General features: G+C 42.6%; 1 protein-coding gene across 4 annotated transcripts in view; it reads left to right on the forward strand.

Annotated features, from left to right (window-relative positions):
• ASB5 (ankyrin repeat and SOCS box containing 5) overlaps nucleotides 1-17,307 on the forward strand; it is an 83,590-nt gene extending 66,283 nt beyond the window's left edge. For all 4 annotated transcript variants that reach the window (XM_060291470.2, XM_060291471.2, XM_030829992.3 and 1 more), the window contains exons 3-8: nucleotides 7,775-7,854; nucleotides 10,548-10,655; nucleotides 11,588-11,738; nucleotides 11,907-12,041; nucleotides 14,028-14,219; nucleotides 15,231-17,307. In XM_060291470.2, the coding sequence (XP_060147453.1) occupies nucleotides 7,775-7,854; nucleotides 10,548-10,655; nucleotides 11,588-11,738; nucleotides 11,907-12,041; nucleotides 14,028-14,219; nucleotides 15,231-15,358 (794 nt within the window). In that variant the 3' untranslated portion in view covers nucleotides 15,359-17,307. The remainder of the gene's footprint in view (nucleotides 1-7,774; nucleotides 7,855-10,547; nucleotides 10,656-11,587; nucleotides 11,739-11,906; nucleotides 12,042-14,027; nucleotides 14,220-15,230) is intronic.
• Nucleotides 17,308-22,535: the final 5,228 nt, after the last annotated feature.

The raw sequence follows: 22,535 nt of genomic DNA on the forward strand, positions 1-22,535 counted from the left end.
GGAGCCAGAGCACCCCAGCTCTAAAGAGCCTCTACAACTCACACGACTGTGCACATTCACCCATCAATAGATGTCACTAACGTGGCAGGTACTGGGCATACGGCAGTGAGCAAACTGCATTTCTAAGATCTGGTAATAAGCACTATGAAGAAAGACACAGCAGGGAAGTGAGACAGAAAGAGTGCTGGAGAGGGGCCAGAGAGGACATTCTCACAGTCAAGGAAGGGCTGTCCCACGAGGCGCTTCCAGCGGAGAGCAGGAGTCAGCGATAAGCCATGTGTGTATCTCAGAAAGAAGCCCGCAGGCAGAGTCGACAGAAGCACAGATGGTCTGTTTGTTCAGGGTGGCTGAACTAGGACCACGGACGCACAGGACGTGTGGACACACCCTCGTAGGTCATAAGGTCCTTGGAGTTTACTGTGGGTGAGAGAGGAAGCCATCGGCGTCTTTCTGACTTTACAAAGATCCTCGTGTTTCGGACAGACTGTTGGAAGCGCGTGGGTGGAAACACACAGACCAGTCAGGAGGCTTTTGCAGTAAGTCAGGCGAGTGTTATGGTGGCTCGGACTAGGGTAGTAGCAGTGGAGGTTATGAGATAATAGTCGAAGCTGGGTTATATTTGAATGGCCAAGGCCAACGGACTTATTGGTGTTTGCCTGTGGGGTGTGAGAAATAGAGACAAATTCAGGGTCACACTAAGGCTTTTGGTCTTGAAGTACCTGGATGATGGAGTTGCCATTTACTGATAGGAGATTTGGGAGGACCACAGCCAGAGTTCAGTCTGGGGCACGTTAAGTTTCATTGTCTGTTTAGATATCTAAGCGGAGACGTTGAAGAGCCAGCTGGAAATACACGTCTTGAATTTAGAGGAGAGAGCTGGTCTGGAGATATAAGTTTGGAATGATCACCATGTCGATAATATTTTTATCAGTGGGACTAGAAGAGATCCCCCCCAAGAGTGAGTGTAGATAGATGCCAGGACTGAGCTTGCAATGAGGATCCGTGAAAAATAAAAGTACTACGAAGAAGTACCTTGTTTAATAATAACTGCCTCCCTGCAAAAAAAGCACAGGAAATAGTCAGTACATATGAAGTTCCCCTGAAAACTGCTGTACTTAAGTTGAAGACCATATTATTAGTGCCGGGTGACAGGAGGAAAGCTAACACCGTTGAAAGCAATCGAGAAGCAAAAAGGAATGGCTGGTTTTGAGAGAAAGGTGATGAATTTGCTTTTAGAAATGTCTTGAGATGCCATCAAAATATCTACGTGAAGGTCAAGTCAGTTCTGTAATGTGTCACTAAAGTGTGTAGGGGAGTCCAGGGAAGAGCTCTAGTTGGGAGCGATTGTGATGATTGTCTCTGAATTGTGACCATTTCCTACCCACTTATATCTCCTACAGGTATATGTAAGAGGAATAAGGTGAGCTAAAGCTTTGTTATCTTAAACAAGGTAAACTGCTCTATCTCCTGTTGAGAAGATGTAATGAAAAGCTCATGGGACAGATATACGGAGGTACCTGTTTATATAGAATTAGGTTTGTCATATTTGAAACGTGTTTAGTACAAACGTGCTAAGTACTTTCACGTTCATTACAACCCTATGATGGAGATAGAATTATCCTTCCCTTTATGGTTGAGAAATCTGAGGTTCAGAAGCTTAAACAACGACCAAAGCTCCCATAACTAGTGTCTGTGCTGGACTCTGAACCTTCTCTCTTGATTTTGGATATTCATGGGGGAAACCACTATCTTCACTTTGTTGAAAATCTAGTCTTTTTTCTTGAGATAAACCACAGCGATGTTTTCACTTATCTGTGTTTTTTTTTTTTCCTGTTCGGGCCCACACCCTGTCTTCTTATAAGATCAGGAGGGGCTCCTAGACCGTGAACAGGAAATCAGTCAGAGCAAGTGGTGTATCCGTGCAAGTCAGTACATATACCTGGGGTTCCCAAGGCACAGCTCGCTCTGGTGGTTTCAGATCCGGACTTGCACTGTTCTTAGGAAATGAAAGACAAGCACATGTTCTGAGAATGGAAAGACAAGGACGGCCTCAATCTCTGAAGAGACGGGTTTTGGCAACATGTTACCTCCCCACTAATCAACCACGTCCTCCAGGATTATGTGGCTCTGTTAATCTGCTAGGGATGGGTCAGATGTTGTTGAACCTGAAGCTTAGCCACATCTTCGGATCTTCTTTAAGACAAATAACGCAAAACTGCATACAGAGTCCTAGAAAGTGGCCGCGAAAGTGATGGGTTCTGAACTTCACGGTAAATCCAGGTCCACCATGAGGAGGACTGTTGATTTAAGATCGACAGTCTGTCAAGTGTATTAGCGTTTTGCACTCTGATTCATATATGAAGATGTCATTGCTTTTCACCTCTCCTTGTAATCCCCTATTTGTGATAACTGTCCTGACTTTCCCGTTTGGGACCACTGAGGGAAACTGGGTGTGACCCAAACCCAGAGTGCCATCTGCACCACTGCTAAGTCTGCTTTCCTATGAGTCTTGCTTCCACTTCTGCAGATAGGGCCAGGATGGAGAGAAGGCAAAGACTTTCTGAAAACTGAAATGGTTTCATCATAGCCCCGAGCAGAGATCTAAGTGTAATGTTTTTATTTCATTGCACAGCACATACTGTGAGGAGAAAACAAAATGAGTTAGGAACAGCCAGCTTCTCAAAGAGCAGTGAACAATAAGAAAAGGCAATTTTGAAAAGAAATCAGATATTTCAAAAGCTGTTTTTCTTTTCGGAGGTGAAAGGTCATGTTACAAGGAGCTTAGAGCTCCCTAAAATGGCCGAACAGAGCCAGCACGTGGCAAGTGATTTTTTTGCTGTTGTCAATGCTGATCGGAAAACGACATGAGTTGGATTTACCTCAACAGTGGCTGGCTTGAAGTACCGTGGGGAGATGGTGATTTAGGTATGGTACAGACCCCCAGCAATCTGTAAATACCTAAGAACGTAAATGTTTTGCTCTGGTAAGGTGATGTTTACAGAACAGGGCAGGCTCTCTCCCTGTAAATGATACACCAGATGCCTGGGAGCCCGTGTTGTTTCTAAATATAGGCGGTCACCTCCACTGTTGCTGCAGTGAGACCGTAACCGTAGACATTAGATTAGCTGGTGAAAGTGACAGGTATTTTGTAAAACAATTTTCACACTGGATGATTTATCCTAAGGAGTTAAACTTTATCCTAAGGAGTTAACCTGAACATTTTTTTAAAATCTTAGATACCCAATTTAAAGTCTAACAAGACTGTAAAGTTAAAAAGTTGCTGCAAATGAAGATGTTTATCTTCTGTTTGGTCTTGAGAAAGCTTATAAATCTTTCTACTATAAAGCATATCCGCGTTGAAAGGTAAGATATTTAATATTGAACACATTTGAATGGAAATTTGCAGTTGCTAACTTTCAGATATTGAAAGGGAGAAACAGGGAGGGGTGAAGATTTAGTTCAGAGCGGAAACTGGAGCATGATGTATCCTTTGATTCTCACATGTTACCAAATTAATTATAGAAATTCATCTGAGGAATTATAAGGAAGAAAATGAGAGGGGGGTGCTTGGGAGTTAAGCAAGCAGAATTCAAAACAAAAACTTTTTTTTTTCATTGACCTCAAGCATGTACTAGTAAATTACTAGTAAATTACTCCTTTACTGGACTGATAGGACTTTATTTCTTATACCTTACTTAGGAAAGAAACATACAGCAGCAGTGTTGACTGTTGGCTTAAAAACATTTATAAATCATTCAATCGCTTTATATGGTTTATTTAATTAAGTCGATAGCACTGACAATCATTTTGGTCAATAGATGCTGTTATCTATGGCTTGAGTTTCCCTACTTTTGGAGAAAAAAGGATTGTTCCTTAAAATTCATATTAAAATGTCCCCTGTTGATCAGTCCATATTTAACGAAGAACGCTAGGTGTTATTCGTGCATTTACATGGCAGGCACGCACTTGGCATGCTCATTGCTAGTCTGCCCTCAATCCTGTCTCATAGGTAGTGTTTTTCCTATTTTATGGGCAATCTGACTCGCAAAGGGGTTAGGTACTTCCCGAAGACCACCGCCCCAAGCTGGGCTGCAAAGCCAGGCCCTCCCGGCCCCTCGGTCTTTTCCCTCTGTGAACTTCTGGGCTCCGACCCGCACCCGGTTTCTCACTTCCTTCTGGTTTCCATTTCCTTCTCCTCCTCTCCTGCCCACCTCCTTCTTTAAGGCACCACAGGCAACAGGGGTCCTGTTTAAGGCAGGTGAGCAGAGCTGAGTTCATCCCAGGAAGTAGCAGGGCGGTGGCTCTCGGAAGCCTGGTCCCTGCCCGATGGGCCAAGGGAGCCCTCATCCGACACTGTGTGTTCTCGGTGCTTCTCTCACTGACCACCACCCGCCCTCTCCTGGAGACTGTGTGACACTTAACTCCTTGTTCGTGCCAGTGAGGTCATATGGAAGAGAGATAACAGCAAATGCACCTACAAAAGTTTTTCTTCTTCCACTCTAAGGGACTTAAGTCTTGGTGATCAAGAAGATGACAGTGGGGACAGAAAGCTATGTGACAGTCCTGGGGGAGAGCCCGGGTTGTGACGGGATAGTAAATTCAACGAATACTTGCATTTCTTTATTTTGGCCCTGGAGTGGCCTGGTTTCTAAATGGCCCTTTTCCTGCTTTTCTCTCTTTTGAACATCTGCAAGCAATGCTGAAATGGTTCAGAAGACTAACGCAGTCGTTTCGGTGGATAAATTGTATGCAAAACAGGAATACCTAGTACCCTCAGCTGCAAATATTGTTAGTTTTGCTGCCCCTTACATGTCTTCATGATGTACTAGAAAGAAATAAGTCCAAAATGAATCCGAAGGGCCATTTCTATAGGCTTTTCCCAGTCCCAACATCTGGCTAATTGCTACATTAGCCAGTGACAGCGGAAGAATAGGCGGTGATAGCAAATCGGCATCGTCCAATTCAGCAAACAGCTTTCAGAGGTAAATTAAGGATAATGACATTTATTAACCCATTATACAGGAGGGAGCACATGATCATTATAAATATTATAAATGAATATTTAACTTCAAACATATATTTAAGCATTGATTACTTAAGACCTTATCAATTTACTACTGCTCTGCTGACTAAACTGAATATAGAGGTTTCACACATGCAGTCTGTTTGGAAAGTTAATATTATAATTTTCTTATTTAAATAGTCGCAATGAAAACTGATATGTTCTGAACTCCTCTAGAGTTTCACACTGCCATCAAGTTGTGTATGATTTTTAAAGCATTGAATATTATCTTCGTAGGTGGAACTTGAAACACAGTTGTTCGCCAAAAGAATATTATTTATGATGGTGACTTTTGCATTTTATTTGGTGAGAACATAATGTTTCAATTTCTTATAAATTACTATTTTGCTGCCAAATTTTGTCCTATCAACACATATTTACTGGGGTGCATTAATTCAATTCTGCTTTTAATAAAGTACAGGAGTGTTGCCCACTGGAAAGAAATAATACACAAAAACTAGTAACAGTAACTCTTTGTTCAGTTGAGAATTCTAAGATCTGGACGTTGGCTTTATTAATCTTCTGGGCAAGCAGGAAATACTGCTTGATGGGAAGGCGAAACAACGGCAGTGCAGTTGGAACTATAGGAGCATCAGCTCTGCAGTTAGACTATGTGACTCGTTGTAAATGTTTTCATTTCTTCTACAGCTCTCATTTCCTCAACTTTAAAACAGAAATATTAATTATTTATTAATACATTATTATTAATTAATGTACCTCAAAGAGCTGTGAGAACGAAATGAGATTCATACACACTGCTTAGACCAGTATCACACATGTAGTAAACACTATTCAACGTCAGCTGTGATTTCCGTCACTCGAAAATTAGCCGTAAGGAAAAGAAAGATTCGTATTTTCAATAATCCCCCATAATATCATGGGATATAAAAAGACTGATGGTTGTCAGTTGACTTCTGCCCTCTATACTGGGTTCACTGGGTCATTTCATTAACCTTGTGATATCTGTCCCACATTTTAGCCAGTGGAACTGTTTGGACCTCACTTGTGGCAAAGTTCTACTGTAAGACCATCATACAGAAGCATAGGTATATGTCTGGGCATCTTCAAAGATACGAAGTGTAGGAATAATGAAGTGGTTTCCTGACCTATATAAGCAAGCTTTACGCATGCTTTTCATGAAATTTATGTTTCTGACCAACAGCTAAGTGACTTTATTTAAATCGCACTAGGACTGATCAGCAGTTTATTTTTTAAATTATTTATATTTATTGCATCCTATGGACCCACAAAAAGGGTAGTAGACAAGGAGACAGGTATTTGCAAACCGTCACATTACATCGGGAAGACGTTCTGTCTTGTCAGCATTGCTTTACTTTATCAGCCGATGATACCCTGTAAGTGAGTATTTTTCTGATTGGCATAGTCTGTGTGTTTAATCACTCTAAGGTGATCTCTCATGTCTGTTAAATAAAACTGACAATGCTGGTCTTGCCTACAAGAAAATCACTGTGCACCAACCCAGTATCTTATAAAGTCACCTGGGTGGACCACAGCGGGGGAGGGATGGGAGGGGCAGGTGATGGATGGGCAGGTGCTGGCTGGGTGCTGAGAGGGGCCTGGGAGAGAAGGAAAAGGGGGCTTCTACATGGGAGGGCACTGATTTTCCTAATGGGGAGGGGCCAAAGGCCTGTCAGAAGAGGGGTCACTCACGGGGCACATGACAGGTCAGGGCTTTATCCACCAGGGCACACGGTTGGAGGCTTTGGTACCTCCATCCATCCACTGCTGGCACAAGGAGAATCAGTGACCCCGAGCAAGCCCTTGGTGCTCTCAGCACCATTTCAGACACTGATGAGAAATATCGTATGATATCAGTTATATGCAGAATCTCAAAAAACTGATACAAATGAACTTATTTACAAAACAGACTCAGAGAACGAACTTATGGTTACCAGGGAGAAGGGTGGCGGAGAGGGATCTTTGGGGAGTTTGGGACTGACATGTACACACCGCTGTATTTAACATGGGTAACCAACAAGGACCCATTGTATAGCACAGGGAACTCGGCTCACTATTACGTAACAGCCTAAATGGGAAAAGAATTCGAAAGAGAAGAGATACATGTATACGTATAACTGAGTCACTTTGCTGCACACCTGAAACTACACTCCAATATAAAATAAAAAGTTAAACCAAAACCCCAGCGACAGTCTGCCCCTCCCAGCTTGTGACACCCCCTTTCTGGGACCCGCCTGGCGAATTGCAGTTTCAGGACTTGGAGCTCAGCTCCTTGAGACACTTGCAGCCCCTCACACCGAGGGCAGGCTACCGTCGGGGTGCAGAGAGCAGGGGGACAGCAGGGTGGGCAGGGGTGGGGAGAGGTCGGTGTGCCCGCTGCCGTTCCTGCTGATGGTGCAAAAAGTTGTTTTTCTGGGGTCTGCCTGAAAAACCATGAAACGGGGGCTTCTGGGCAGATCTAGTGACTTTAATCCTTCTCTTCTTTGGAGGGTAATGCAAAAGGTACAGTAGGTCTGGGTTAGGCCTATTCCAGAACATGCATCACAGCCCTCTGGGTTTGGAAACTGCCCATCGGGGTCCCTTAGATCAGCATGGAATTTCTGGGACGTGGTGAGTCATCCTGGTCACTTCACTGAACATGGAGCCTCAATAATGCCTCTTCCGCGTGAATTAACTGTATCTCTCAGGGTTTACTCTGACTCACAGATTTTTGTTTTCTTTCTTTTCCGGCAGGTTCCTGGGCAGATCGGTCACCACTTCATGAAGCGGCAAGTCAAGGTCGTCTTCTTGCTCTGAGAACATTATTATCGCAGGTAAAACATAACGTGTAGTTTAAAATATGCCCTCGTCCCATGAGCGCATGAACGTTCGTTGCCAATAGTACTCAACTCAAAATAATAAAATTGCTTAATAAATTTGACTAGTCTTTTTAACTCATATTATTAGCCAAGTTCACAGTTTCTCACTTATCTCCAAAACTTCTTTTTCAACACTTTGGTGCAGTCTGAGGTCTTACTGTTTCAGATCTCTCATACCGTACGTTTGTTCATTGATAGTCGTATTTAAGCAGGAAGTACTTGGAGGTATGTATTATTCATTACACATTTGTAATATGCTTAACTCAGCACGACATGTACAGCTAATTGCGGCCTTAGTTCAGTCATAAAACATCCAAGAGGAGGTGATCAGACCGGATGCCTAAGCAGTCTTTTTTACATTATGGTGATCTGTAGTATGTTACAGGGATTTGCCTATGAAAGCTACAAAACAATCATTTTTACACCTGTCTGTGCATCAGACTCACCTGAGGAAAAACTGAAAAGCACAGATTCCTTATTGAAGTAGAAGGGACTGTGCCTTGGCCAGCATGATTTAAATGCACACCCAGATCTGGAAGTCCTTGCCCTGGTGCTTCCCAGTATCAGGCAGACAGGAATTTTCTCGGATGACTCCAAGGGAAGGAAGGGCTGTCACCCACTTTAAGCAGCGTTGCCGGGGGCTTGGAGCACCTGGATTCCAGGCTGGCACCTGAGGTGAATCACAACCTGTCTGAGCCTTCTTTTTCTCACCTGTACAGTGAGGATGCAGGTACCCCCTGTGGCCTTCCAGTTCTGGGGTAACCCTGTGACTATGTTGTTTGCTCATCACTTGATGAAAAATACAATAAAAACTGCAAAAACGTCACTCACTTCTAAAGGGTAACCTCCCTGAAAGGGTCGTGCAGTTCTTGGAGAGGAGAGGAATCTTAGGATATTTCTCAACACGTAGCTCACGTCCATGGATAGGCCAGCCGAGAGGAGTCAGAGGATGCCCCCAGCCAGGCTTTGTGAGGCGGAATCTTGACCTTCACAGAGGCTTCTGTCACGGGTCACCTTAGTGGGCAGCAGCGGGGAATGAGCTCTCCAAGTCTGGCTGCGGGCTAGCCGATTCAAAACCCCCCAAAGGATAAGTTAAGGGATCTTAAAAAGTGCCACTTGCTAGTGACAGAGATTTGGGGTGATATTTATTTTCTTGCCTTCATTTTAAGATTCTTCGTGTCCATTCTGGTATTATCACAGAGCATGGTAATCTATAAGATGTTACGGGGGTTTGGCCATGAAAATCTTCCTATTATATTGCTTAGAACGATTGTCAATAGACAATGGATTACCAAAAATAGCAAGAAGGCTAGGAATCTCATATCCTAGCAATATTTGATTATTTTAGTCTGATATCGTTAGTTTAATTGGAATAAAAATATTTTAAGGTGTACTTAGTTTTCATTGAATAATAAAATAAAATAAAATGTTTCCTATATACTTAGTTTTCATTGAATAATAAAATAAAATCAAACATTTCCTATATGCTGGGCCTTGTAATCATTATTGCTTTGCATATATCATCTCATTTAATCCTCATGGTAACCCTAAAATTTAGCCGTTAGAGTAGTTGTCCAAATTAAAATAATTACTGCATTGTGGAGCTTCAAACGCACATCTAACTGACTCTGTATTCAGACCTCTTAACCACTAACATACAATCTCGTTGATGGGGTTCAGAGCAGTCTGCCCCAAAATACACCCAGATAGCATATTCATTATTTTGAATTAAAGCTATATGAGAAACAGCCAGTATAAAGAGGGACACTCTGCCTCTCCTTTGTCCCCCTGAAATCGGGAAACAAAGCTCCCAGGGGAGGTATCCTCCCCATGCTGGGCATCCTTGTCACCAGAGAAGGCGAACTTGGGGTGGAGGAAGCTGTATAAACAAACTTTACTTACTTTTAAGTTGCTACTCCAAAAGCCCAAATCCTTTTGTCTCGTCAAATCTTCACAAACAATTGATTCTATGTTTATAAAATTACGTAAACAGCCTACATCAGACAACTTCTAGGTCCTATACCTATGGGGCCTCCATACGTATGAAATTAAACTTGTTTTCCTTCTGTTCATTGGTCTTATGTCAGTTTGATTATTAGACCAGCCAAAAGAACCTAGAAGAGTAGAAAAAAGGTTTTTCTCCCCTACGTAGTCGTACCTATTTAGTGACAAAAATTCATGGAGCAACTTAAGACAATTTATTTTTACCCCAGTCTAGGCTGACCTGAAATTTTATATCCCCATCAAAACAGGCGATCCAAAAAAAAAAAAAAAAACACAGGCGATCCAGCCTAGAAACAGTCTTCAGTTCTACAAAACAAAAGACAAAATAGCAATAGCAGCCAAAACAATTCATAAAGACAAAAAAAAAAAAAACATTAAGGAAGCAGAACTTAGAGAAAACATTCAGAATCCTTTGGGCACACTACGTAAGGCAGCGTGGGGTGCAGATAGGATGGTCACAACAGTTTGACTCAGGGAATCTGACAGCCGACTGGCTGTGGGCATTTGAACTGGCCGTTCCTCCTAACTAAAACCTGACGTGCCTGCAATTCTCTGATCTTTGATATCGCCCTCTAATGACAATTAGAGAGAGGATGTTTTCTGACGTTCTGCTCACATTTCAAAATTATTGATGTCACATTTAGGGCTATAATGTCAATGCAGTAACCATAGACCACGTCACCCCGCTACACGAGGCCTGCCTTGGAGATCACGTGGCCTGTGCCAGGACACTTCTGCAAGCTGGAGCCAACGTAAGTGCCTCTGAGAAGCGTTAGCCGTTTCCACATCACCCGGCTGAGAGAATCAAGCAAAGTGCTCAATTTGCTTCTCTTTCCTTCTTCGTAGTTTTCAAAAAATAGGAGAACAAAAATAAAGCTCTCAAATCGCCCCCTTGCCCTCTAAGCGGGCTTTCCAGTCATTGCAGAGGAATGGGTAGCGTGCTGCGTGATACGGAGTGTTCTTCAGGCTATTGGCTGCTTTCGAGATTCGAAATAGCCGTAGATGAACATCGTTATGCCTGTAATGTTTGCTCATCTTTTCAATGATCGTTTTAAGATAAATTCTCAGAAATGGAATTTCCAATTTCAACTGCCATGAGCAAAATGGCTCCACCACAACTGTCATCACTATTACATTTGTACCTTTTTTTCCTAATTACAGAGTACCTAATCATTGAATCCTTTTTTTTTTTTTTTTTTTTTTTTTTTTGCGGTACGCGGGCCTCTCCCTGTTGCGGCCTCTCCCGCTGCGGAGCACAGGCTCCAGACGCGCAGGCTCAGCGGCCATGGCTCACGGGCCCAGCTGCTCCGCGGCATGTGGGATCTTCCCCGACCGGGGCACGAACCCGCGTCCCCTGCATCGGCAGGCGGACTCTCAACCACTGCGCCACCAGGGAAGCGCTGAATCCATTTTTGTGTATTTGATCCTCCGGTGTTTTCTTTCTCATGAGTCCCCTAGTTGCGCGCCCACTCCTGTGGATTACCTACCACATCGTATTTCTATTTATCCTCGTAGTGTTTAAGCTTTGCTTATGGATATGTGTGAGCTGAATAGCCTTTGTCATCTTCACTGGCCACATGTTCTCGATGATCTTTTCCCAGGTCACGTACCTGTTTTTAAATGCCTGACAGCGAGTGCTGTATGATTCTGTGACTCTCATTCTCAGAGCTCTGGTTTGGTTTAGGTAAATGCGATCACCATAGACGGTGTGACCCCGTTATTCAATGCGTGCTCACAAGGCAGCCCCAGCTGCACAGAACTGCTTCTGGAATATGGTGCCAAACCCCAGCAGGAGTCCTGTCTTCCTTCCCCTACACACGAGGCCGCCAGCAAAGGTACCCGTGACCCCAGCTTAAGTGACAAGGGGAGAAAGCTCCTTTGGCAACATGCGGTGCCCTGTTTATAGCGAATCACTGCAGGGAGAAACCTAGGTGGAGGTGTACGTTTTGCGGGGGGAACAGGTATTCAGGAAACATAAACTCACCTGTACTTTGTGTTGGCAGGTCACCACGAATGTCTGGAAATCCTCATATCCTGGGGCATAGATGTTGATCAAGACATTCCTCATCTGGGAACCCCTCTGTATGTAGCTTCTATGTCTCAGCAGTTCCACTGCATCCGGAAGCTTCTTTACGCTGGTAATTTTCTGTACAACATCTTCCATTCTGTTCGTACACACAAGCAATTATTCAGCTCCCTATTGATTTCTGTAAATAAGCATCTTTAAAAATTACATCGCATGGCTAAAAATGTTCTTATTCTAAGCATTCTCACATATAACTATAAAACCCATAAAAAGAACCTCATTTATGGTAACTCCACCTCAAAACTCCAAAAGCCATATAAAAGGTCATAAAATTAAAATCCTCAAGGGTGAATATAATGGTGCCAAGTATGTTTATCTCTGTGAACAAACCCATCAAAAGAAATGTTAGGGATTATAACTGATTAGATACCTTTTCTTCCAAGACTTTCCCAGACTTTGTAATCTACCTGAAAAGACTTAATCCCTCTTCACTTACTTGAAACAAACCAATTCCTCAAGGTTCAGCTTTAGCCCCTGAGAAACTACTCCTAATCTTTTGAGACCATAGTGATCTCTCCCACTATAGAACTGGGAGCCCTTTTAGGATATAAATTATGTCTTTTTTTTCCCGTCATCTCTTTTCCGTAGCACAATGCCTCTCACGTGGCAGGTGCTTCAAATATATATAAAATTAGTAAGCGGATTTCTATGGCTTTTATTGTCTATGACACTCATTTGGCCTCTGATATATACGGACATATATTTTTAGTAATCCCTTTCTGCGTTACTCACATCATCTTGGCAAAATTATAAACTTCTTCAAGCAGCGTCTGCATCCCTTTACATCTAGTAAGAGTCTTAAACGTGAGTTCTGCTAATAACGGCTGACAGATGGTTATTTTCTGGTTATATTCTCCCATACATTTGTATAACAGAAGAGTTTATTCTTTATCACCTTCTTTTACTTTGCTAGCAATATTCTTTTCCAAATATTTTATATTAGGTTAAAAAAAACTGGAAAAGTATTGTTAGTAACTGTGGATCGATTGTTATTCTCAGGCTCTGTTCTCCCATAAAACTGATATAACCAACAGAGTTTATGCTTTCTCTATGGAGATTTTGCTATGGAATATCATTTTTCCACTAACTGTTTTACATTTGATTTGAAAATATTGAAAACAATTACATTTATTGAAACTTGACAGTAGCAAGAGGGCCGTAAAGGGACTATTAAAATATACTGCTTCTCATAAGCATCATTGGTTTTACCGATGGTATCGGACAACAGAAATGAGAAGGACTTGATGGATTTTTATTAATAGACATGTCTTGGTGTTGTAACTATTTATGTCCTGGAAAATGGGATTATTATTGTTTACAGTATTAAACAGTATGTATTCATTGCACATGATGACCCCCGTGTACCAGGGGCTTGCACTAAGATAAAACAACTGTGTAATAGATAATTTAACTTGTAAGAGTATTTTAATATAAGCATTTAAAAACTTGCTTGGCACGCAGAAATATAGTGTGCCTTTCCGTTTAAGAGGCTCAGTGCCCTTATATATTTATTGAATTAAACTACATGAGTGAGAAGTAAGGAGAAAATCTATATACATTTTACCCAAAGAGCTCACCTATCTAGATTCATGAGTTTTCCAAGAAACCAAAGTACTTTATTGCCTTAAAATAAATGAAAAGAATAAGAGCAATAAGCTCTTGAATAATCCTAAAAACTATCCATGATGATGAAAAGGGATATGAGTCAGTCTAATTGTGTGCTCTTTGTAATACTACTTAATATGACTCCTTTGGGAACTGTTTAAAATTAAAAAAAAATGTTTTTTTATTATGAGATCTTTCAAGCACAGAGAAAAATGTTAGCGAATCTAACAGAAGTGTGCATTCTGCAACCAGCTGTATCACATTTTAAGATGAAATATGCATGTTTATGTATATTATACATAAAGAAAGAACTCCTTGCAGAAAGAGTTGAGGCCCTCTTTGTGGCTGACACACCTGCCTCGCCTTGGTGAGGTTAAGTGACTCATCTAACTAACTCTGTTTGTATCTACCATCACTCCTCATTTCCATGTAGGCGCTGACGTACAAAAAGGCAAATATTGGGATACCCCATTACACGCTGCTGCTCAACAGTCCTGTACAGAAATTGTAAACTTACTGCTAGAATTTGGAGCGGACGTCAATGCCAGAAACACAGAGCTTCTGAGACCTGTCGACGTAGCGACCTCTAGCAGTTTGGTGGAAAGATTACTGCTTCAGCATGAAGGTAAGAAGAACCCATGTGGGCATTAAAAAAGTTTTGTTTGCCTGAAGTAGGTGAAATTTAAAGACTTTTTGTTGGCATGTAAAATAATGGGGGCTTCCCTGGTGGCGTAGTGGTTGAGAGTCCGCCTGCCGATGCAGGGGACACGGGTTCGTGCCCCGGTCCGGGAGGATCCCACATGCCGCGGAGCGGCTGCGCCCGTGAGCCATGGCCGCTGAGCCTGCGCGTCCGGAGCCTGTGCTCCGCAGCGGGAGAGGCCACAGCAGTGAGAGGCCCGCGTACCGCAAAAAAATAAAAATAAAATAACAATGGCATAACATTTGGAATATTTTTTGAAAGAAGGTAATTTTTGACCTTGGGCTCCACCTGTAAAGAAGGGATCATCTTGATTTCCTTTGTGCTCATCTTACCTAGATTCTATGTTCATTTGGTTAAGTTAAACATAGTGTTTCTTTTGACAATAAACAATATGTAATTCTGTTTAATATTTTAATAAATATTTGGAAACATGCCCCATTTTATAAGGGCATGCATTATCTATAACGTGTTATAGAAACATAATCATGAAGTCTTTTTGTTCTAAAACAGAAATTCTAAAGCCTGGTCCAGACACTGTAGTAAAACTTGCTATGTCTTAAATAGTAAACCTAATCTGAGAAAAAAAAATTTAAAAAATTCCCCTTTTAGTGCATAACACTTCTTGGGGCTTTTGATTTATATCTCCTTCTAAAAGCAGAAGTTTTTGTGAAGGTTGACATGCAACAATAATTTCATAAGCCTGAAGATTATAATGTTTTAAAGAACATGCATGGGCATAGACTATACCTCAATTATAATAAAGTGTTATAAATAAAAGCATTACAAGTGCTTATATAAATTCTCCTGGGATAATGGTCATACTCCCCTAGTTTACTGCAAAGCACTGTAGTTTTTTGTGGTTTGATTTCATGTATGTTACAACATAGAAAACTCCATTTTGATTTTAATGAACAAATACTTTCATGTCTTTTGCAGCTACCCCAAGCTCTCTGTGCCAACTTTGCAGACTCTGTATCAGAAACTACATTGGAAGACCAAGATTACACCTTATCCCACAGCTCCAGCTGCCAACATTATTGCAGAATTTCTTACAGTATCGATAAGGCAGTAAAATAATTCTAAATGTTTGAAAATCAAAAATTTCTATTTCATCTGCATAGTGTATATTTCATACTAAAATATGCTAAAGATAGGGGAAAGAGATATGAGAACACCCCAGAGAAGAAGTGAAATAGCAATTTTAGTTAAAGTGTACTAGTACATACTATTGTTTTATGCATTTTTACTGTTTTTGAACTATAGTATGTTTAAAATATCTATATATTACTAGCTATTCCCATATATCCCTTTGTTGATTTAGAAAAAAATGAGAAATTCACCATTTCATTTTTAGAATGAAACAGAAAAATGTGAACCCTTACTAAAAGTATTTGTATATTATATTTTTAAAGGTCTATATTTTTCAAATAATGTGTTAGCTTTTAAATTTTGGCCTCTGTAATTGACTATCTCTGTATTTTTTATATTAATACGAAATAGGAGTATGGTTTAGAAAAGAGTAAGTCATAACCTTTTTGAAATAAAGTTGACTCTCATTCAGGAAACCCACCCTGTTAGATGTACACTTGTCATTGTAATGATTAATTCCATAAAGAAAGGATAAATTGCCCCTTCCCTGCAAAGATCCCACTGGTCACTTCACCGCTTTAAATGGACCTATTTCAGAAACTGGTAGGACTAAAATGGTCGCTACTGCCCTCTCACCCTGAGAACTTTGGAACATTACACACCTGCTCAAACCATCTGAAGACCCTCTCCTTCTCAAGGGTGGCCTCTCAAGGTTTCCCTTCTGTGCCTTTACACGTATCACTCCAACCTTCCCCCAGTTCAGAGACTGCTGATAGCTGGTGATACCTGGACCCAGGAAAATGAACTTCATATCTAGTTGATAAAGAGGCCCCGGGTCACACTTCAGGGGTCAGGGCAGTCCAAGGCTGTAGAAAATAGAAGAAGAAAAATGCCTTAACTTGTGGGGTTTTCAAAGAAAGGGACAAGGGGGTATCACTTAGCAAATGTAGAAAACTCAGAAAATGTACGCTATCTGTGGACCTTCATTGTGGTGTTCCTAACCCTTCTTACACAAAGCAAGGGTTCTGCATAGACTGTACTGCAAGGGAATGTGGTACGCCAGAAGGTATTAGTGTAGCGGTGTCCCCTAAAGGGGTGTATTCTCTTCTGCTTAACTGTACTTGAGTGCGATGTAAAACATAACTTAAAAAATTAAATAAAAATTTTTAAAAAGCCTTTGTGCCTTCTTTGTAATTTAGACTATATTTGAGTTTATTATGGATTTAGAAATAAGATAATCAAGATACTTATAACACTGTGTAAACTAGAAGAAAATATTTTGATGAGTTTTATATTATAAATTTATCAAATTTTGATAAAATATTTTGACGACCCAGGGGCCTAGTAACTTAGTTCTTGTTTGACTTTCAGAGACCCATGGGAAATAAACTATTATTGTATGTAACCCCAAAGTTACTAAGATTTGCATTTTTAAAAAATCATTTTAGATTTTCGAAAGTAGAAATAAGGCTGTAGCATGTTTGTTTAAAAAATGTCTTCTATGTGGGTAGAGACTTTTAACTTAGTCTGTTTTCCAAAATATCTCAGTTTAATAAATTTGTAGTATCCTCAGAAGAATATGCATTTAACTGTTGTTTTATTATAGAGGAACCCTATTAAGTATAATTATGTATTAAAACTGCTTTTATAAAACAGTTTTCTACTAGCATTTTCCCTGAGCTAGAGGTCATCTTGGAGTATAAGAGTAATGCAGGGCATCCCTCTTAATTGATCTTGTGCCAATAAGAGAAGTAAATATCAAATATTAAAATAAAAGTTGACACTTGAAAATTTTAGTATGCTGGTACCTTGTACCTTGAGTACAATTGTCTTATCAAAGATGTGTTCTAATTTAAATATATCATATTTGTTAATATATTAAAGTGGGATGTTTATCCCTGGAATAAAGCACTTTTTTTTCCTCTTCTAATTAGTATTTGATTTTATAATGGAAGATAATGGGAGAATATGACTCAATTGCCCTAGCTTTGTTTACCACTGGTTTTCAAATCACTGTATCACGGGCAGTGAGAGTAGGATGGTGCAGATTGAAAATTATACCTTGAAGGTCCTCTAATCCAAATCTTATAATATATATGTCTGTAAAGGTGCAAGGATAACATTCCACAGAGACAAAGACAAAAGAAAAAAATACTACAGATCTTCCTATACTTAGTATGAGGTTACCTCCTGATCAACCCACCTTAAGTTGAAAATACCGTATGTTGAAAATGCATTTAATACACCTTCCCCACAGAACATCAGAGCTCAGCCTGGCCCACGATGGTAAAGTCAAAAAACTGTTAGGTCGAGGACCGCCTGTATTTGATACGAGATTAAAGAAATATAGTGAAATAAATACTGGAGTAAAGCACTGTTGAACACACTTATTTTGTAGGAAAACGTATTTAATTTCTATGATTGTTGTAACCACAGAGTATATTTGATGTTTCTGAGTCAGTAAACGGAAACACAGTGTAAAAGGATGGCCTCTTCTGAAAAGGTCTAAATGTATCCATCGTGTTTCCCTGGATGGCCCTGAACCCAGATGACTGGTTCTCCATTTACAAACAACTTAAAACAGTATCCTCTCCCTTGGGTTATTCACACTTTTTCACTCTAATTTCTCTACTTTCCTATTCTTTATAATTGGCTTATTTTAAGGTTTGCCCTCTCTCTTAAAAACCTTAATAATCATTCTCAGTCTTTTTCAGGAGGAAAATTTATTCAGAAAATTCAGGCCTTGCTACCTTTCCATCTGCTCTAGGATTTCAACAAAAAGGGGTGCATTCCAGAGACTATAAATGACCTAAATACATAAAACAAAACATCTCCTGGAATTTCTATGCTAAATGGAAACATTCACTCTGTGTCATACAAGCACAACTGATTAGGTCCGGTTGCTAGAAATAGGAGATTTTAGTGTTTCTGAGCCCAAACACGAACAGATCATGCTGGCGAATCATCCGCCAGACAATGAAGGTTCCCAAAGGCTCAAGGAAGGAAAGGCTGGGGTTCTGAGGGGCGCAGGACTTGATATCAACCGGGAGAGGATCCGCCGGATGCGGGGGAGGAGAAGTGAGTCCGCATGCTCACGGTCAGGACCGCTCCCACCACGGGAAGAATGTTTCCCTTCCGCAGGGCTCTGCAAAATCCTCCCACGTGAGGAGTGTAGGCGGAGAACCTATGAAACGTGAGGAAGAAAGAACAGGGTTACTTCCCTGCAGGAATAGCTGGGCTGGAGGGCAGGATAGGCCCTCGAACTTCCTTTACCCTGGTGCCTGCCTCCTGCATTAGACCAAAGGGATATGAGGATATATGTATACGTATAGCTGATTCATCTTGTTATAAAGCAGAAAGTAACACACCATTGTAAAGCAATTATACTCCCATAAAGATGTGAAAAAAAACAACATCAACAAAGGGATAAAGATGTGGAGAAAACGCTGTTTCCGATCTTCCCTTACCATAGACAAGAGAGAATTAGCACCTTACACCAGACTTTTAAAAAGAAAAGTTTGGGGGTTTGTGGGGGGTGGTTTTCAGAGTAGAAGCGTGCTGTGGACATGGAAGGAGCCATGACTTCATCTCTCCGTGTATTATTCTTGTGCCCGAGGCAGGATCCTTAGTTTTTGCCCTTTCCTCAAAATGGGCAAGCTAGGGGCTTCCCTGGTGGCGCAGGGGTTGAGAGTCCGCCTGCCGATGCAGGGGACACAGGTTCGTGCCCCGGTCCGGGAAGGTCCCACATGCCGCGGAGCGGCTGGGTCCGTGAGCCGTGGCCGCTGAGCCTGCGCGTCCAGAGCCTGTGCTCCGCAACGGGAGAGGCCGCAACAGTGAGAGGCCCGCGTACCGCAAAAAAAAAAAAAAAAAAGGACAAGATAGCATTTTGGGCCTGACGTCATCTCGCGGGCCCTGAACTTCGGGGGACCCAGGGGTATTGAGAGTGAAGGCTGGCCCTCAGCAGTTGCGTCTGGGTCCAGGGCTCAGTCTTTCTGTAGCTGGCCGCCTTGTTCCCTCCTCCCACCCTTGTCGTTACAAGGAGGAGGGGCTGCATCACCACTGGTCCCCTTTCCCAGAGGGCAGTGACTGACCCACACAGAGCATGCGCACGGGGCTGGGCCCCGGATGTGCCCTGCCCAGGCCCAGCACTGCCCGGGACTGAGCGCATGCTTCATTCTAGCCCCCGGGGCTCAGTATTAGGAGGACCCTGACTACAGACAGAAGCCACGTTCTCCGACCACAACTTGGTCAGTAATGGGCTCGATTTTTCCCAACTGCCTCAGTCTTTTGTCTGAGTTCATAATCGCTTGAGACTTCAGGAGGAAGGGTGTTTTGGATCCCCTTTATAAATCAACACAGTAGCTCACTCCTGTGCCCCAGGCCCACAGCCGCGGGGCTGACGCATCTTACAGTCGACTTTCTCTCGCTGCAGCAGCGTGTAGAACAGCACATGGCGAATCTGAAAAACACGTGCACGACCTAACTTTTGTTGCTTCCCGGGGTTCCCACCTTCACGAGCACATATGCCGCCCCCTCATCCATCTCTCTGGGCACACGTGTGTACAGAGCCAAGTTCAACGGCGCTCGCCCCCAGCCTCTGTCCTCAGGCCTGGGAGGCTGTTCCCTTTCACTCATTGTGTTATCTTCACAATGAGGCTTTCCAGAACCCTCACTCTCCACACCCACAGCAGCGGACTTGCCTGCGCATCTATGCCTCTGCACCGCAGTTTGGCAGGTCTGAAATCAACCAGAACAGGGCCTGGCAGCCTCTACAGGAGGGACACTTGGCATCAGGTCATCATTGTCTTGACCGGCCGTCTCGTGCCTCATAGGATGCTTCCCAGCATCTCTGGCCTTGACCCACTCAACGCCTGCCCGCGTGGGCCCCAAATGTGTCCAGACATTACCAAGTGTCCCTCTGAGAACCAGTGACATAGAGTAATCCCTCAGGGACCGAGCTCACGGAGCAGCTGTAATTCCTCTCACGGACAGATGCCTGAAGACACATGCGAGGACGGTGTGGGGTGCTCAGTATTTGGATTTGCAGCATCAGCAGGACAGGGACAACTCTATAGGCCAAGGACCCAAGGACAGAGCCCTCTAAGTGGGTGGCCTCAGGTCGCTGCATAGTCTGCAGGCCTCTGGAGCCAGCAGACCTGCCCTGGAGTCTGGGACAACTTAACGTTGAAAACTGCCCTGGTGTGGGAGCACCCCGTCAATGTGAGGGGCAGACGTCCTTCTAAGTTCCCTCCATTGCCCAGAGGGTAAGTTAAATGCACACACACACTTCTACACTTCCCAAGGACAAATGTTAATTCTCAGGGACAGGATAATTCAAACACATAAGGGGGAAAAAGAAGTATTTTCCTAACTATCTCATGTTTTTGAGGCATCCCTCTCAAAGCAAAGTCAGCATTTTACATTGTTATGTTTCAAATTATTAGAAGATCCGTATCTATTATGTACATGAAGGCATAAGGCCTTAGGTACAAAATGACTCTTTGAAAGGAAGGACTCAACTTAATTCTCAGCCACAGGGTCTCAGTCTGGGGGAATGAAAGGCAGTGATTTTGGACTTTGTTATGTTCTCCTTAGGAAAAAAAAAAAAAGGAAGGTATTAAAAGGAACCTCAGGGCTTCCCTGGTGGCGCAGTGGTTGAGAGTCCGCCTGCCGATGCAGGGGACACGGGTTCATACCCCGGTCTGGGAGGATCCCACGTGCCGCGGAGCAGCTGGGCCTGTGAGCCATGGCCGCTGAGCCTGCGCGTCCGGAGCCTGTGCTCCTCAACGGGAGAGGCCACAGCAGTGAGAGGCCCGCGTACCGCAAAAATAAATAAATAAATAAAATTTTTTTAAAAAGGGAACCTCACAAGATTTCTTCTTGATTTGTGTATGCAGAGGAAAGTTACATGGTCACCACAGCCATATATGCTAGTTCTAGTAACACTGAGTTGAGCTCCGCTCAGAGCCCTCCACTCAGAGGGCCCCATGCTTGACTTAATGGTGGTCTTGAAATGCTTAAGTTCTGAACAATGGGCCCATTTTTATTTTGCACTGTGCCCTGAAAATCATGTACCTGTTCCGATTCTGCTGTGACCCTCTAAACACACCAGTGAGTACCATCCATCTGGAGGGGATTCCTCCTCTTTGGGTAAGTCACACGGAGCTTTCTCAGGTAATTCCTTTGCCCCATGAAAAGAACTAGAGGGAGAACTTGAGGTCTCTTTTCAAATATCACCTCAATATGGACATAGTCTAAGTAGAAGGATGTGGCTCAGTAGGAGGCCGGAGTGAACTTTCTGTCTGATTCCAGAATCAGGGAGACCTCCCCACCTCCCCGTGGGCAGAAGCAGGCGGGGGCAGGTTACGTCCATAACAGCACAGATGTCCCTGGTTGAGCAGAGCACAGTAGGTGCTCACCCTCTGCATCCCCCCAACTCCAGCGTGGAAGAGAGGTGTGGTGTTGAGAAATCAAAACCGAGGCCACAGTTTGAAAATGCCCCTAGACCAAGTACCCGTAGCCACTTAACTAAAACTTGAACTCTCCAGACTTGCCCAAATGCTGATGCTGACCTGAAATAAACTTTAAGCTTGCTCCCTGTCGGTGTGACCTTGCAGCTTCCTAGCTAGTTGGCTACCTGTGAGTGAGCTTATACAACGAAAAGGAGTGTACGTTTCCAGTAACCAATCACAATAGAAAAGAGTGCACCGTCGCCCCTTAGTATCTGTGGCGGATCTGGTTCCAGTCCCCCTGGAATGCCTGAGGATGCCAAAATCCCGGGATGCTCGAGTTCCTTATAAAAAATGGCGTGGTACTTGCTTACAACCTATGGACACCCTACTGTATACTTTAACTCATCTCTAGATTACTTATAATTCCTAACACCACGTAAATGCTATGTAAACAGGTGCTGGCAGGAGGTAAATTCAAGTTTTGCCTTTTGGAACTTTCTGGAATGATTTTTCTAATATTTTCTATCTGAGATAGGTTAGATCCACAGATGTGGAACCCACGGGGCCAGAGGGCTGAAGGTCCTCACACGTTTACACTTTATAAACTGCGCTGTAATTGCCGAAAGCCAGCTTCTAGGCACTTTCTGTGGGAAGTCTCCCTGTCTGACATTGGCTTCTCAATCAACAAAATACTCATATC

Source organism: Globicephala melas, chromosome 21 (genome assembly GCF_963455315.2).
Source record: "Globicephala melas chromosome 21, mGloMel1.2, whole genome shotgun sequence".
In the NCBI taxonomy this organism is placed as follows: domain Eukaryota; kingdom Metazoa; phylum Chordata; class Mammalia; order Artiodactyla; family Delphinidae; genus Globicephala; species Globicephala melas.